Source organism: Saccopteryx bilineata, chromosome 2, assembly GCF_036850765.1.
Source record: "Saccopteryx bilineata isolate mSacBil1 chromosome 2, mSacBil1_pri_phased_curated, whole genome shotgun sequence".
In the NCBI taxonomy this organism is placed as follows: domain Eukaryota; kingdom Metazoa; phylum Chordata; class Mammalia; order Chiroptera; family Emballonuridae; genus Saccopteryx; species Saccopteryx bilineata.
Genome location: NC_089491.1, coordinates 389,996,081 through 390,012,460, shown reverse-complemented (window position 1 = coordinate 390,012,460; position 16,380 = coordinate 389,996,081). Strand labels below are relative to the sequence as shown.

General features: G+C 44.5%; 1 protein-coding gene across 3 annotated transcripts in view; it reads right to left on the bottom strand.

The window, feature by feature from the left end:
• Positions 1–16,085, bottom strand: part of MYOCD (myocardin) — an 88,983-nt gene extending 72,898 nt beyond the window's left edge. For all 3 annotated transcript variants that reach the window (XM_066264249.1, XM_066264250.1, XM_066264251.1), the window contains exon 1: positions 15,730–16,085. In XM_066264249.1, coding sequence (XP_066120346.1) covers positions 15,730–15,784 — 55 coding nt within the window. In that variant the 5' untranslated portion in view covers positions 15,785–16,085. The remainder of the gene's footprint in view (positions 1–15,729) is intronic.
• Between the last annotated feature and the right edge of the window lie 295 nt (positions 16,086–16,380).

The following is a 16,380-nucleotide window of genomic DNA, read 5'->3' as shown; positions in this document are numbered from 1 at the left end:
TTGGGAGTCTAAGCTAAGCCTGTGGTGTGCGATGCTTAGCAATTTAGAGCACATATTGCCTTGTCTGATTATAAAATAAATGCAGGTTTATGATACAAAATTTGGAAAATGAGCAAAAGTTACAGGATGGAAAGTGAAATTATTAGCCATTAAAATCTGTAGGGACAGCCAACACCTGCTAATACTTTGCCTTTTTTCTTCCAACTCACAAATATACTGTTCACAAAACTTAAGGGATATTTTCAAAATGAATATGAAGCTCTAAAATATCTCCTCATTTTTGTGAGCAGTGTATGTACATGCATATAGAAATGCCTGCTCCACAATTTATCAAGAATTTGGACTGTAGGATACATGCAACCTTGCAAACATTACAGGGAACTAGTAATGGAGTAGATTCAGCAGAGGATCACATCAGAGATGTGGAAGATAAAGAAGAGGCAAAAAGAATAAAAAGCAAATGGCAAAAAGAATAAAAAGAAACGAGGATGGTTGAAGTAGCTTCTGGAACAACTTTAAGTGCATCAACATTCGCATCAGAGGGATGCTAGAAAGAGAAGAATGACAACAAGGCATTGAAAAACCTATGCGAAAAAAATAATGACAAAAACTTCTCTAACCTAATGAAGGAAATAGACACACAAGTCCAGGAAGCACAGAGAGTCCCAAACAAAATAAACCCCAAGAAGCCCACAACAAGACACATCGCAATGAAAATGCCAAAGGTTAAAGACAAAGAGACAGTCTTAAAAGCAGCCAGAGAAAAGCAATTAATTACTGACAGGGGAGCTCCCATAAGACTGTCGGCTGAATTCTCAACAGAAACGTTGCAGGCCAGAAGGGAATGACATAAAATATTCAAAGTGATGAAAAGCAAGAACCTACAACCACAGCCTACCCAGAAGAACTGTCCTTTATAATCAAAGAACATATAAAAGAGCTTCCCAGACAAGAAAAAGCTAAAGGAGTTCACCACCAGCAAAGTCGTAGTACAAGAATTGTTAAAAGGAAGAAGAACAAAAACTAAAAAATATGAATAATAAAATGGATATAAATGCATATCTATCAACAATTACTTTAAATGCAAGTGGATTAAATGCTTCAATCAGAAGATACACGGTGGTTGCATGGATAACAAAATAAGACCCTTACCTATTGGGGCCGACAAGAGACTGACTTCAGATCAAAAGACACGCACAGACTGAGAGCCAAGGGAGGAAGGTAACAAACAGACAAACAAAAAAAGCTGTGGTAGCAATATTTATACCAGACAAAAGAGACTTTGGAACGAAGGCTATAACGAAAGACACAGGAGGACCCAGCAATTCCACTTCTGGGTATTTACCCAAAGAACCCCAAAACACTAAATCAAAAAGACACGTACATCCCTACGTTGCTTGCGGCGTTATTTACAATGACCAAGATATAGAAGCAACCTAAGTGCCCATCAATAGGGAAATGGATGAAGAAGAAATGGTGCGTATATACAATGGACTACCACCCAGCCATAAAGGGGAATAAAATCTTTCCATTTGTAACAACATGCGTGATCCCAGAGGGTACTGCGCTGAGTGAAGTGGGTCCGACAGAGAAAGAAAAATGCCATACGATTTCATTTATGTGCGCAACCCCCCAAAACAAAATAAAAGAACATGCCCTGGACGGTTGGTTCAGTGATAGAGCGTCGGCCTGGCGTGCGGAAGTTCCGGGTTCGATTCCCGACCAGGGCACACAGGAGAAGCGCCCATCTGCTTCTCCACCCCCAGGTGCTAGAGTGGCTCTGGTCGCGACAGAGCGACTCCCGGGATGGGCAGAACATCGCCCCCTGGTGGGCGTGCCGGGTGGATCCCGGTCGGGTGCATGCGGGAGTCTGTCTGACTGCCTCCCCATTTCCAGCTTCAGAAAAATACAAAAAAAAAAAAATTAAAAAAAAATAAATAAAAGAACAGGACAGAAACAGACTCATAGCTACACAGAGAACATTTTGATGGTTGCCAGATGGGAGGGGCTTGGGGGGTTGGGTGAAATAGGTGAAGGGATTCAGAAGTACTGACCGTCTACAGAACAGTCACAGGGATGTATAGTACAGCACACGGAATGTGGTCAGTAATATTCTAGTAACTGTGTATGGTGTCGGATGGGTACTGGACGTATTGGGGTGATCACTTAGTAAGTTATATAAATGTCTAATCGCTGGGTGGTACACTTGAAGCTAATATAATATTGTAGGTCAACTGCAATTAAAAATTTACATATATTGTGAAAAACAAATGAAAAATAAGAAGTGTTACAGTTTAGCAGTCTGCTCCATTAGCTGTCTGATCCCCAAACTTTGTTTCCTCCGGGGAAACCTTGCGCCTTCGTTTTAGTTTTCGACAGAACTAAGGGTATGGGATTCTGGTTTCTTAATGGGGTCTCAAAAACAGCCACGAGCTCTGCTGACCCTTACAGCCATTGGCAACCTTGCAAGGGTCCCAGACAAAGCCTGGAGCTCTCTTTAGAGACACTGAAAAATGACAACTCCCCTCTCTGGGGGGGATGAAAATAGAAAAATTTATTTCCTCAAACATTTTTTTTGAAAGGAAGAGAATAAGTGATGACATGAAGATGCATCACTTTATTGAGTACAGCGTCAATTCTATAACAATAATCACTATTCTCATCACGCAAACACAGCCTGGGGTAAAAATGAAATCAGACGAGCTAGCAGCAAACCTTAAGAGCTAATCAACCAGAAACTGGTTGTTGCTAATTTAGAAACATATGATATTTCATAATAACATTGAAATTATTTAAAAAACCTTATAAACTAGCATTCTAAAGCACATTGCTACAAATGCTGATATAAAAAGTAATATATGATTATATTAACCTGTGCATTAAATTGCTACCATTGTGGAGTACATTAAGCACATCCCTGCCCTGTCAGACACTTTTTATATGCTTTTTCTCCTAAAGCATCACCAAATTTCCCTGGAGAGGTACTTTTCTTCTCACATTTACAAGTAGAGAAGCAGAGAGGTTCGAGAGCCTTGAAGGACACACTCAAGGTCATACAACCAGGAATGGTGGAGCCAGGATTTGAACCCAGACTGCAGCCTAGATCACTATATATACATTTAAAGTTTCCAACATAACTATTATTACGGGGCTGTGGGTTTTCAGTCTCAGCTGAGGACCGAGTCTCTCAGTTGTAGCTTGACTAGAAGCAAGCCTTCGGATTGCTAAACCAGCCGGGTGTCCCGCCGGCTCCAGATTTAACAGTTCCTCAGATAAGGTGTCTTTCATCCCCTATGACTTCCTGACAAAAATAAACAGGCAAATGACGCTCACTGTTAATTGGCTTATTATCAAAGTTACTTCTGTTTATTCTAGAAGGTAATGGGAGACACTGAATAATCAAATGAACAATAAAGAAATATGAAAAGAATATAAGAGAAATGAAAAATTACAAATGATCTCACGATCACCAAGAGATAATCACTTTGTAATGCGTCCTTCTAGGTTTTTCTGTTTTAACACTTTTGGTATGTTTTGACCCTTAACTTGTTGAGATTAAAATATTTTAACTTTAAAAGTACTTTCTTTTTCTTTCCTTCCTTCCTTCCTTCCTTCCTTCCTTCCTTCCTTCCTTCCTTCCTTCTTTCCTTTCTTCCTTCCTTCCTTCCTTTCCTCCCTCCCTCCCTTCCCTCCCTCCCTCCCTCCCTCCCTCCTTCCTTCCTTCCTTCCTTCCTTCCTTCCTTCCTTCCTTCCTTCCTTCCTTCCTTCCTCCCTCCCTTCCTTCCTCCCTCCCTCTCTCCCTCCCTCCCTCTCTCCCTCCCTCCCTCTCTCCCTCCCTCCCTCTCTCTCTTTCCTTCCTTTCTTTCCTTCTTTCTTTCTTTTTACTGCCTTAGGGTCAAGATATGAGGCTGATATTTAGAAATTATTGTCATTTCTGTGTGTGTGTGTGTTGGAGAGGGTAGTAAATTTAAAATTGTCTTCTAATATTCTATATCATGTAAAAGGTTTAAAATATGTAATCAAGTTATCTTTAGTATTCATATTTCCTAAGTCCTCATTTAAAATTTTGTCTATTTGTTTAGACTTACAGATGTATATTTTTAACTACTTTTTCTTTTTCCTTTTTTTTTTTTTTAGGTGAGAGAAAGGGAGACAGTGAGGCAGACTCCCACATGCACCCTGACTGGGATTCACGTGGCAACCCCATCTCAGCCTAATGCTCAAATACCAAGCTATTTTTAGCACCTGAGTCTGAGAGCTCAGATCATCCAAGTTATACTCAAGGCCTGAGACCATGCTGAACCAATCAAGCCCCTGGATGTGAGAGGGGATGAGGGGAAAGGGAAGAGGAGAAAAGCAGATGGTTGCTTCTCTTGTGTACTCTGACCAGGAATCAAACCTGGGATGTCCATACTCTAGGCTGATGCTCTATCCACTGAACCACCAGCCAGGGCTGGTATCTTGCTCTTTTAATTTGCATTTTCTTCTTTAAAAGTGTTTTTTTCCCCATTGATTTGAGAGAGAAAGAAAGAGCAGCACCAACTCGTTCCACTTAGTTGTGCAGTCGTTGGTTGTATCTCATATGCGCCCTGATCAGGGATCAAACCCGACACCTTGGCGCACTGGGACGATGCTCCATCCACTGAGCCACCCAGCTAGGGCCTCCATTTCCTTGAATGTTAATGGATTGAGTGTATTCCATGGGCTCATTGACTATTTTCCCTTCTTAAGTTACATTTCTTTTAGGTTGTGTGCTTCTAGTCTTATTGTTTAGAGAATTCCTTTTAATAACTGCCTGGCATTCTCATCCAAGTTTTTTTTTTTTCAATGTACTGTTTATCTTTCAAATATTTTTGGTGATTTTCTTTTCTCCATGTAACATTTTAAAACTTTTTAAGTGGCTAAATATGCCAAATTTTATTTTTATGTTGACTTTGGTGATGTATTTTGGAAGGTTTGTCCCACCCCAAGATTATAAAACTGCTGTCTGGTTTCTTCTCATATGTTATAGATCTCCTCAGCTCTTTGATCCAGATGCAATTTATATGACCAAATAGCTACATTCATTTATTTCAAAACCAATAGTAAACTGTCATCACCTACTTTATTGCTGATGTGAACAGCCACCATTATTATTAAAGATTAATAATTGATTAGAGGTTAGATTCCTACGTATACACATAAATCTATGTAGATGAACACACACACACACACACACACACCATTCTGACCCGTTTGATAGCATTTGTCCATTTCACTTCTAATACTAATTACTAGACATTTCTTTCACTTTTTCAGCTTTACTGAGGTATGACTGACAAATAAAATTATGTTATAGTTAAGGTGTACGATGTGATGATCAGGAATATACATTGTGAAGGAATTCCCCACCGTCAAGTTATTGAACACACCCATCAGCTCACATATGTACCCTTTTGGGGGAGGGGAGAAGGAGAACCTTTAAGTTCCAGTCTCCTCCGAAGTTCAGTTGCGCAATACGGCGTTATGCACTATGGTAACCACGTGTGCATCAGATCCTCAGACCTTATTCACCTTATAATGGAAAGTTGGTGCCCCTTTTCCAACCTCTCCTTACTTCTCCCTTCCTCTGCTCTATTCTCTGTTAATAGATGCCGGTTGGGGCAAAATTGAGTTCATAGCTGTTGATATGAAAAAATAACATGAGAATTAATAAATAATAATACAAGAATAAACTCTTGTTTCACGCACTCACAACAGTGAGCCTACTTTTGCCGCACCCTGTATTTCTTGAATAGCTATGCTTGGTGCCTCACGGCAGGCCTATTCTTATTATTGTTAGTGTTCAAAACTGTCATGATTTTTTTTTCTCAAGCAAACTGAGATTGAAATAGTCAAGTGTCATGAAAAGTCTTAGGATTTAGGGGGAGGGGAACTGGTGACATGTATAAGTTGTAGGCTGATTTGTCCTAGAAACAATTGCCTTGATAAATCATTCTTTAGGAAATCAAACCCAGCAAAGGAGATTGGGTATCACCCGGAATTGTAGTCCAGAAGGAGGTGCATCAAAGCCAGCGGGCCAGGTGAGTGTATGTGAGAGGTGAGGGTGGGTGGGGTGGGAGGCGGGAGCTTTAGGCTGTAATAGAGAGGGTCATCATGGCACAGGGGAACAAACGATCGGACCTGGCCTCGCTGTTTGTTGGTTATATTACTTTGACCACGTTCTTTAACATCTTACGTCTTTGGGCCTCAGTTTCTTCATCTATGAAATGGGAACAATCGTATCTGTCTCATAGCACTTCTACAAGGGTCAAATGAGATAGTCCAAGTGTCACAGATAATAGGTTCTCAGTCACACCTAGTCCTCTTCACTTCTCCTTTGATGAGTCATCAGTCATATTTGATAACGGGTGGTCCCCAAACAGCAGAGCACACAGAAGTTCTCAAAGTCATCGGGTAACTACGGCTCTTCTTCCTCTCTATTCTCAAGTACAAAGGTGTGAAAGGCTCCGTGGACATCAGTTACCACTGGATTAGTACCCAAGATGGCTCTGGGACCAGTGCTCACTGCCATGTGGAGATAGAATTAGGGTTAAGCTTTGTGCATTGCAAGCTCTCCGGAAATACTAGCGACCAGAATGGGTCCTAGAGCTTCATATTTCATTATCCCAACACTTGGATGTTTACTCTAAACAATGAGTATCCATCCTATAATATAAAAACAACCCAGAGGAAGGAAAAGGCTATATGCATCAAGATGTTCATGTCAGGGTTATTTATAAAATAAAAAACAAACGGGCTGAATTTTTCCAATATAAGTGGGAAAGGTTTAGTCAATTACGATCTGCTCACTTGGTGGACTCTTACACGGTTTTGGAAACCAGAGGTCCACTGCTAAGTGGCAGCTCGGAAGACGACGTCCAGTTCTACGTTGACAGATAAAGCCCAGGGTGTAAAATTCAGGCATGAACTCAGATATAACTTTGTAAAACTGCGCATCTCCACAAATATCTTTACAACGTAGCCAAGAGATGGTCAGGTATTGTTCAAAGAACCCTGACTAGCATTGTCTGGGTTTTGCCCATTTTGGATCCTTCTCTTGCCCTGTCCAGAGCCCATTCTCGAAAGAATTACACAGGGAACTTGACCTCAAAATGGGGAACCAGCCCAACTGGTCATGGGGACAACAAAGTTGAATGGCTTCCTGGAGGGAGAGTGTTTCTGGAAGTAAGGAAGTCAGAACAGCTTATAGGGTATTTTCCAGTCGTTCCACCCTGGGGCTACTTGACTATATTTTATATATATATAAAAAAAAAGGCCTGATGATTTTTTTTTTTGGTACCATTTAAAAGGCCAAGGGCAAAGAGGTGCAGATTGAGGTATGGAAAAAACTGACTTATATGGTAATTCTAACTGGCCCACAAGATGAGAGGCGCTAAGCAAGGCATACTAAGTACTTGAGAGGTTGTGTATTCTATTCATTATCGCTACGCACACATCCAGGGATGGCTAAGTTCCCATACTTGAGATAACCCAATACATACGTTTTGCAAATATGACAGTGGCTTTGTTCACTGTTTCCACTGCTCAAATCCTCCTGTCTTTCTAATGATCCAAAGAGGGCTGAATACAGCAAATATCAACAGAGGTGACTGAAACTATAAGAGAAGTACCCCAATTGTGTCTGTAAGGAAATGGGAGAATTTCTCTTTACTCAACCGATGGGAGAAAAGAATTTTTTTTTCCAGTGGTTCTAGAGGGCACCTTGCAGGGCCCTATCAAAACAAAAGTCAGAAATCACCCTTATTTATTCTAAATTTCAGGAAATAAACACTACCTTTTATTTTAACAGGATTTGGAGAGCCTGGTGCTCCACCTGAGAATAATGGTCGAAGTCTGCTTAGGTACTGCTTGACTTACCAGCTGTTCTGGATGGTCTCAGAATAGACGTTAGTGCAAATTACTGACTTCAAAAACAAATAACTATGACCTGCTTCATAAAGTTGAAAGTTGAAGTACTCAGAGTGTAAAGCTGCAAAAATATTATTTGGCTAATCATTTTTGTTATTTTTTAAAATTCTGTTTGCCTGACCAGGCAACGGCACAGTGGATAGAGCATCAACCTGGGATGCTGAGGACCCAGGTTAAAACCACAAGGTTGCTGGTTTGAGCACAGATTCATCGGGCTTGAGTGTGGGTTTATCACCTTGAGCGTGGGGTCACTGGCTTGAGCATGGGATCATAGACATGACTCCATGGTCACTGGCTTGAAGCCCAAGGTCACTGGCTCGAGCCCAAGGTTGCTGGATTGAGCAAGGGGTCATTGGCTTGGCTGGAGACCCCTGGTCAGGGAACATATGAGAAAACAATCAATGAACAACTAAGGCACTGCAGCTATGAATTGATGCTTCTCATGTCTCTCCCTTCCTGTCTGTATGTTCCTCATTTCTCTCTCTCTCTCTCTCTCTCTCTCTCTCTCACACACACACACACACACACACACACACTAGATATATAAATAAATAAAGTTCTATGTATGTCCATCCAAACCTTTCTACTACTCCGTGCTTCTCTCTTGCACAAGTCACATGCCAACAGGTCAAGTCATCTCTTCCTGTGTGCAGAATAGGGGCTTCTACCTGAAAAAGCAACACTCATTGATTCTAAGAAGGTCTTTCCCTCAAAAAATGGCGTGAGTCATTTTATCAGCCTGGAAACGAAGGCCCAGGGAGCTGAGTTGACTTTCGCGAGGTCGCGGGGCCACAGAGTGGGTGAGAGGAGGTCTCACTGTTGGTGTGCCTGCAGGAGATCAGGAATGACACTAAGGGAAAGACACCTGCTGGCTCTTCCATCCTGATCCAGACAGAGACACAAGGTCAACCACTGGTCACCATCTGCTAGGTGACCAGAGGTTCTCACTGAAAAGATGGGAATAAGGGCGAGGGATGAGCGGTTAGGTTCCAGCAGCTCTTGTTCAGGTCTGGCTTTTTTTGGAGCATGTAAAAGTCTCACCCTGGACTCGCGGACTTTTGCCACGCACTTTTGTTACTCTCCAATTGAATCCTATTAGATTAAAACCCATTCAACTTGGTTTAATCCAAGCTGACCAAAATCTCACTGACTGTGCCTGTCATACACGATAGCAGATAAAAGATGACTGCCACTCCCTCAGGTCTGAAAAAACTTAATATTTTGAAGTACCTTGAGTACACAAAATTAGATTAATTGTAATTCTTGGTCCATGTCCCACTGTCACACTGTTATCATTGGTTCACAAAGAAACATTGCTTAATTAATTTGCCCAAGAAGAAGCTATGCATGCAACCACATGTGCCCTGGGAACACCACCACCACCCTCCTCTCACCTTGGGCTACACCCCTATCTCTCACCTTGCCTCTCCCACTCCAGAGGTGACTACGCTTCCGAATTTTGTATTTATAGTCACTCACCCCCTTTTCACTCTAGTTTCAATACTTAAACATGTATAATAAAAACGTACGCTGTTTCCTTTGTTTTTGACTGTTCTCTGGGTGCAGAATAAAATACATTCATTCAACACATATTCAAGGGTGCCTTCTCTGTGCCAATCCCCATTCTAGGCACTGAGAAAGAGAACCGTAGAAACACACAAAAATTCGTACCCTCGTGTGGGCCAATAACAAACAAATAAGCAAGTGAAATGTCTAGTTGGTCCAATAATAATGAGAGCTATGGGTGAAAACAAGACAGAGAATGTTTGGGGCTGGGACTTTTGCACAGTAATGAAGATGGTGAGGGAAGGCCATGTGATATATCAGTACATCTACCACAGTCAGACCAGAGAAGCAGGTGGCCTGAGTCAGACCCTGAAGATTCTGTTGGCTTTTTAAAGAGATTTTAAATCCTCACTTAGGACATAAAAGACAATCATCTTTTAAGTTCCAGCACATTGTGTTCCACTGTGGACACAGTTTGCAGGGCCTGTGCACACAGGGTATTCGAGTCAGCTCCAATATTCCATGTGAGGACATAACGTGTGTCTTTTCTGCTTCCCCCTTGTGTCTGCAGGTTCTAGCACAGTCTCCATTGCCAGGGAGACAGGAAAGAAATATTCACTGAATAACTGAATCAGTAAAGATATACCTCTCCTAACGACTATAGAAATTGTCCCCGGAAGGATGGTCTTTAGATACAACTCGCATCCAGCATTTTTTTAGATTGCCTGTGAGCTCCCTGAGGACACAAGGAGTGGAATCCTAGGATGAGTATCCTTAAGGTGGATACTGGGTCCTGAACCCACAATAGGCTTGAGGAGTGAAGGGTGAGCCAACTCTAAATAAAGCAGCCAGGAGGGGAAGCCAGCCAGCCGCGTTCTTACCTGGGTGGGCGGGGAGAGCTTCCCAGCACCATGCACGGAGAGATTAACCCTATTCCACATATCACTGTTGGAAACTGGCAGCGTGACAGATAGGAGTTAGTCCTGCAGATGGAATTAAGGCTGCTCATCAGCTGACCTTCAACTGGGGAGATGTTCTCAGATGAACCCAATGGAATCACAAGAGTCTTTGCATGTGGAAAACAGGAGAGTCGAAGTCAGAGAGACATACGAAGATGCCACACTGCTGCCTTAGAAGACAGAGGACGGGGCCACAAGCCAAAGCATACGGGCAGCCTCCACCATCTAGAAAGGATTGGAAACAACTTCTCCTCTAGAGTCCCCTGGAGGGGACGCAGCCCTGCCAGCACCTTGACCAGCGAGACCCTCCTCAGACTCCTGACCTCCATAACGGTAAGATGATCCATTTGTGCTGCTTTAAGCCAGTAAGCCTGTAGTGATCTGCTGGGCAGACCCAGGAAACCAATGCCGTCATCGAGAAGAGACTGAGCGTCACTGAAGGAAGGAGGCGTTCAGTGACGGAACAGTTTGTACCGGAGCCCATCATGACCACTGGCCTTTAGTTCCTCCTCTTCTGATTATGCCTAGGAGACATTCCTGAACAATTTTGATGGAACAAGTCAAGTTTTCCCAAACTTTAAGACTATTCTACAATTTTGTGTCAACAGCAAGATGGAGTTGGGGACTAGTTAAGACAGGTGTGCTTCCGTAGGCTTCGCACCCAAAAGCTGTCAGCGAAATTTTGAGGAGGACACTGAACAAATGAAACAACGGAGATGATTTTCTTGAATGCTACGTTGTTCATTATAAACATGGTGGGTGTGAATTATCCATTCACCCATTTAAGAAATACTTACTGTATATCTAGTATATGTCAAGCTCCCTGAGAAGACAAGAGCCCGGAAACATCCCAGTAAGGTGTTTATAAAGCTTATGGTCTTCAAAACTTTACAACACTACTTAGGGCTATTCACTTGGAAAAATGCCAAATGTTAAGGCTGGAGGCAACCCCAGAGATGAACTAATCAAAACCCTCTATTTTGTAGATGACGATGAGGAGGCTTAAAGAGGTCAACTGAGCTAAGCAAAGAAAAAGAAATTATTATCTATATATTTATACCTATACAGTAGTTTTACAGCCTAGGGCAAGTAATTTAACTGGGAAGAGTGCCTTTTCCATAATACATAACAAGGCACACAATTAAAATATTTGTCGTAGCTTATAAAATGGATTAACGAGGAAGGCAGGGCCAGCGCCCGAATTTCTCCTGAGATCCCGGTGGAAATGTCCTCAACAGTGTCCGTAGGGTAAACCCCTCTGGGCCAACCTTTACGTCCGGTCTCCTCAAGTCCTAGGAGAAAACTGTTCAGTCTCAGAGAGGTGAAGGTTCTAGTGTCGAGTAGAAATCAGTCCTTTAAGGTGATCTGCACGATGGAGGACAGAGAAAACACAGAGGGGACGGCCTGCGGAGTCCTGAGATGTCCCCCTTGCTTTGTCAGGAAGGACAGACCGCAACTGCAGACTCCGGAGGCCCATCCCTGGACGCTGGAGAAGGCGGTGGTGTCACCTCCCACCACCCAAGGCTGAGCTGAGTTCAGCCTCTGCTTCTCCAGGGCCTGCCCTGCACGTCCCTTGGCTACATTCAGTTGCTGCCCCGCGTCCCCGGAGCCCCGTGCACCCAAGCAGCCTACCGGCCTAGCTCCTCTTCCTCCTCCACCCTAGAGGTTGAAATAGACGTTCTCTGTAGCCTTCCCTGAGCTGCATGCTGGCTCCGCCCCCGGAGACCCCCGAGGGCGTGCTCACCGCAGGCTCAACTCATGCCGAGTCTCCGCGTGCGTGCCTAAAATGCAAGGTGGGCGTTCTGGGGAGCCTCTGGGCACCGAGTCTCCAGAGCCTGAGGGAATCTGGCCAGAGCGGCCGAGGGTGCTGATGCGAGACCGTTCAGACTGCGGGCAGGGCTGCCAGAGAAAGCGCGGCCCGCTAGTTCAGTGCGGATTTCAGATCAAAGTCTGCCTTCTATATTATAGCGTGCTAAAATAACCACTGCGTATCTGAAAGTCAAATTTCACTGGGCCTCCTGTGTTTTTATTTGTTAAATCTGACAGCCCCGAATTTGTGGAGGATAGAGGCCAGGTCGTAGCAGATGCCAGAGCCTGCCTTTGTGTGAGCTGTGGAATGGGCAAAGGAGAAAAAGAGAGAAAAGCAAGTCAAACACAATCGTTCTCTAGAAGCAAAATTCGTTGATGGCCCTTTCTCTCTCGGTTGAGTCTTTGTGCATAGTGGTGTGTGTGTGTGTGTATTTGCATGTGTGTGTGTTTGCATGTGTGTGTGTACGCACATACATATAAGTGCGAGTGTTTTGTTGACACAGGATCATGGTATTGGGGAAAATTGATGGAGATAGTGGTCACAGATATGGACAAAACAACAGCGAGATTAAAGAGAGTAAAAATGTAGTTAGTTTAAATGCAACCCTACTTATTGCATTTATGTGAGCTACCTACCATATATGTTTAAGAGCCACAGAGCCCAATCACCATTTTGCCTATTCCCAATCTTTCTGTGTTTTCAGAGAACCGTTAAATGTTACTAAAGGGTCTGAGAAATCATCTAGTCCAACCTTGACATTTACAGATTAAATAAACCGAGACTCAGAGAGAAAAAGACGAACACAGAATCCAGCGTCCTAATAATAAGAAGAATAGAACAACATTTTTTGAGGCCTTACCACGTGCCAAGCATACTTCTTAGCGGTCAACTTGTATAATCACATTTAGTTCTCACAACAACCCTATCATTATTCTCATTATTCAAATAAGGCACGTTGAGGCATAGAGAATTATGTCATTTAGCCAACGTTCAAGGTTATGTAGCTAGTAAGTAGAGGTGCATTCTAAAATTACAGCCTGCCCGGTTCTAAACCCACACACTCCACCATAAAACCGTGCGGGCTCTAAGATAAGATGAGTGTGTATCATTAAACAAGTTCATACGTGTCAGCTTTCACGGTGTACGGCTCCTGTGGCGTGATTTTGTACTCAATTACAGGGTCACTTGAACGTAGCTTACAGGCAGCCCTCGATGCTGTTACTGTACTTGTCCACTTCCTAGCAAGAGCAGTCATCCACCCCCTTGTAAACCAGCCCTGTCTCACAGGGAGTCTTCTCTGATCAGAGAGCAACACAGTTTCATTTATTTATTTACTTATTTATCTGTGGGGGAAATATTTTTAATGACAAAGGTCACACCAGGGTCCACTAGTAAAGCAACCATTAGCAGTCAGATAGAATTTTATGAGTTTACAGTTTGAGCAGCTCATGAAGGAAAAGAAAAGAAATAAAAAAAGAAGAGAGAGAGAGAGAGAGAGAGACGTCAAAACAGAGAAGAAGGATTCCTAATCCACTGCTAGTCACAAAATAAACCAAGTTCTCTTTGGAAGAGGCAGGCCCTCGGGTAAGCTCGCTGCCACCCAGACTTCTGCGTGGCCGCAGCACCAGTGGTGACTGTGCCCAGAGAGAGAAGTCACCGTCCTCAACATTCCATTTACTTAGTTTTGCGTTCTGCTTGTTTTTCTTTCGAATTATCAACCTCTTGCACCTCAGACGATCAATCCGTTCGGGCCATTCCCCGAGCCAGGTTTCCCTGTTCATCAAAGGTGGGGGATTAAGCACGCGTGTGTCTGCTTTGATACCACGTTTCCTGAGCTACCCTCCCTGTGCCACGAAAGCCTGTCTGAGCTTTAAGAAAAAAAAATGAGGCAGCAATTGGAATTCTCAGATGCCACAGCTTTCTACCTGGGAGACACTGGGACCCCCTGGTTCACTAAGACAGGAATTAGGAGCGGCACAAACACTGCCTTCCCTCTGGTCTGCACTTGGGGAAGGAAGGATTTGTTTGATAACACTGTTTTTGCCATCCTCTGCAGGACCTCGCCAAGTCCTCTGAGAGAGACACCAGCCCCGCCCCTGCCCCCCACAAGAACCGGCAAGGGCAGGCTTGACAGGAGGAACGCAGCTTTTGGCAAAACAAATCTGTATCCTCCTCTCTTCAGAAAGGTGGCAGTGTTGCCCTGCAGTTTTGACCGAGTTGCACAGTGGTGGCGAGGTCTCCAGCGGATTGACAGACAAAGCAGCTCACCTCACCAAGGGAAGGAAAGAGAGGATTGAACCGCCGCTGACCCCAACACCCAACGGCTGGCAGACTCGCTCCAGCACCTCGGGGCACCGATTAGTAAACTCTCTAGCGTTTATCTTGTTTCAACAGCACAGAGACCACGAAACTCTCCAATGGACCCCACAGATACCCTCCAAGCCAGGAGCATCGAAGGAACCCCCAGAGAACCCTCATTTCCCAGCCTCCATGCTTCTCCTCATCGTGGAGGCATCCGTCCCAAGAGAAACACTGAGTGGTCCTAACGTGGAGAGGCCAAGGAGAACTTGGCCCACGAGGCCCGCCACCTTCCGGCACCTGCTCTAGGAAGCGTTCCCATCAGTGTGCTCAGAAAGCAAGTCACCTTCTAAGGAAAAGCCCTGCCATAGAGCAAGCGTTTGCTACTGGTTTGTAGAGCCAACAGGATACACACAGTTGCAGAGAAAGAACTTAAGGAGGCCCGAGTCTCCGTGTCTAAACGTGGAACCCCCACATTCATAGCCGCCATGGGCACCTGGACGCCTTCTGTGAGCAGCCCTCGCTGGTCCCCTCTCTCCTACTCACCTTCGCCCAGCGTCCTGTGAGAAGTTTCTCTATGTGCTACTGACACAGACATTTGGGGAGAAAAGTCTCCATTTATAAATATCAGATGGTTTGGGGGAAAAAATATTTGTGGCACTGGGCTTTTTTTTTTTTTTCCTTCTACAGTGATGTCATTTTAAATACTTGTTGTGCTCCAAATTTGCTATTTTTACTTCCCCCAAGTGACTTTTTTTGGGAAATACATTTGTTTGGATTAGCGACATTTTGAGTGACCCCTGCGATCTAATACGCAGCCTCGGGTGCCTCTTCTCATCAGTTACAACTAAATATCATGCAGCTCACAAGCTTGAAATCCCTTATTTGTTTGTGTTCAAACTTGTTACGTACGGGGTGTACCTTCCCATTTTCTATTCACAGATACAGAGCAAAAAAATAAAATGAAAAATAGAGGCCTTTCCACAAACAGAAACCACACTCAACAACTCAACGTATGGAAAACGGAAGACACTGAAAAGGCCCCCAAAGTCAAATAAAATGTTCACTTCCAAAATTGTGCTTTTGGGGAACAAGGTTGAAACAGCCACGGCGGGCCCTGAGACATTGATTGAAAAGCAATCTAGAGTCGAGAAGGGCAGAAGAGAAAGAAAGTTCAGGAAGGAAATCTAAATGCCTCAGCCCTACCTGATCTGAACTTGCTCCTAATCAGCAAAGAATGCTCAGCCCCCAGGAGGGTCATGTTGAGTCTCAGCGAGCCGCTGGTCCCTTGGCCAGACGCCCCCTGTTTTCCACCAGGAACAGGCTCCCGGGTGCCCAGCTGACCGCAGCTAACAACCCAGAATTCATCCAACTTTCCAGGAGCTCCCCTGGGTAGGAGTACAGTGGCAGCCAGCGGCCGAAGCCAGTGTCCCCAGAAAACTGGTGGCTCCCCCCTCGCTCGCTGTGCGGGGCTGATTAACTCTTAGCCGGCAGGACCCTCCGCCTCCTCCTGCGTCTGGTCAGCAGCGGCGGCATCCCAGGCGTTCTCGGCTGATGTCATAGGCTGCCAGCGATTGCGGGGTATCACCACCACGCCTTTATGAAGGTCCCAAGTTTGCTATCTGATACTTTTTTTTACTACTGACAGGAGCTCAGCCAATCAGGAGCGGCGAGCGGGGACCAGGGACTTGGAGCAGCCAGAGGCGTCTGGAGAGCCGCCGGGTCTTAACTCTTTGCAGCGGGCTGCGCCCCGCCTGTGCGCAGGGGCGGGAGCCGGAGCGCGGGCCTCGCGCTGGCGAGGGGCCGAGCGGAGGAGCCCGGGGCACCGAAAGGAGGGCTGCAGAGAGCCCAGGCTCG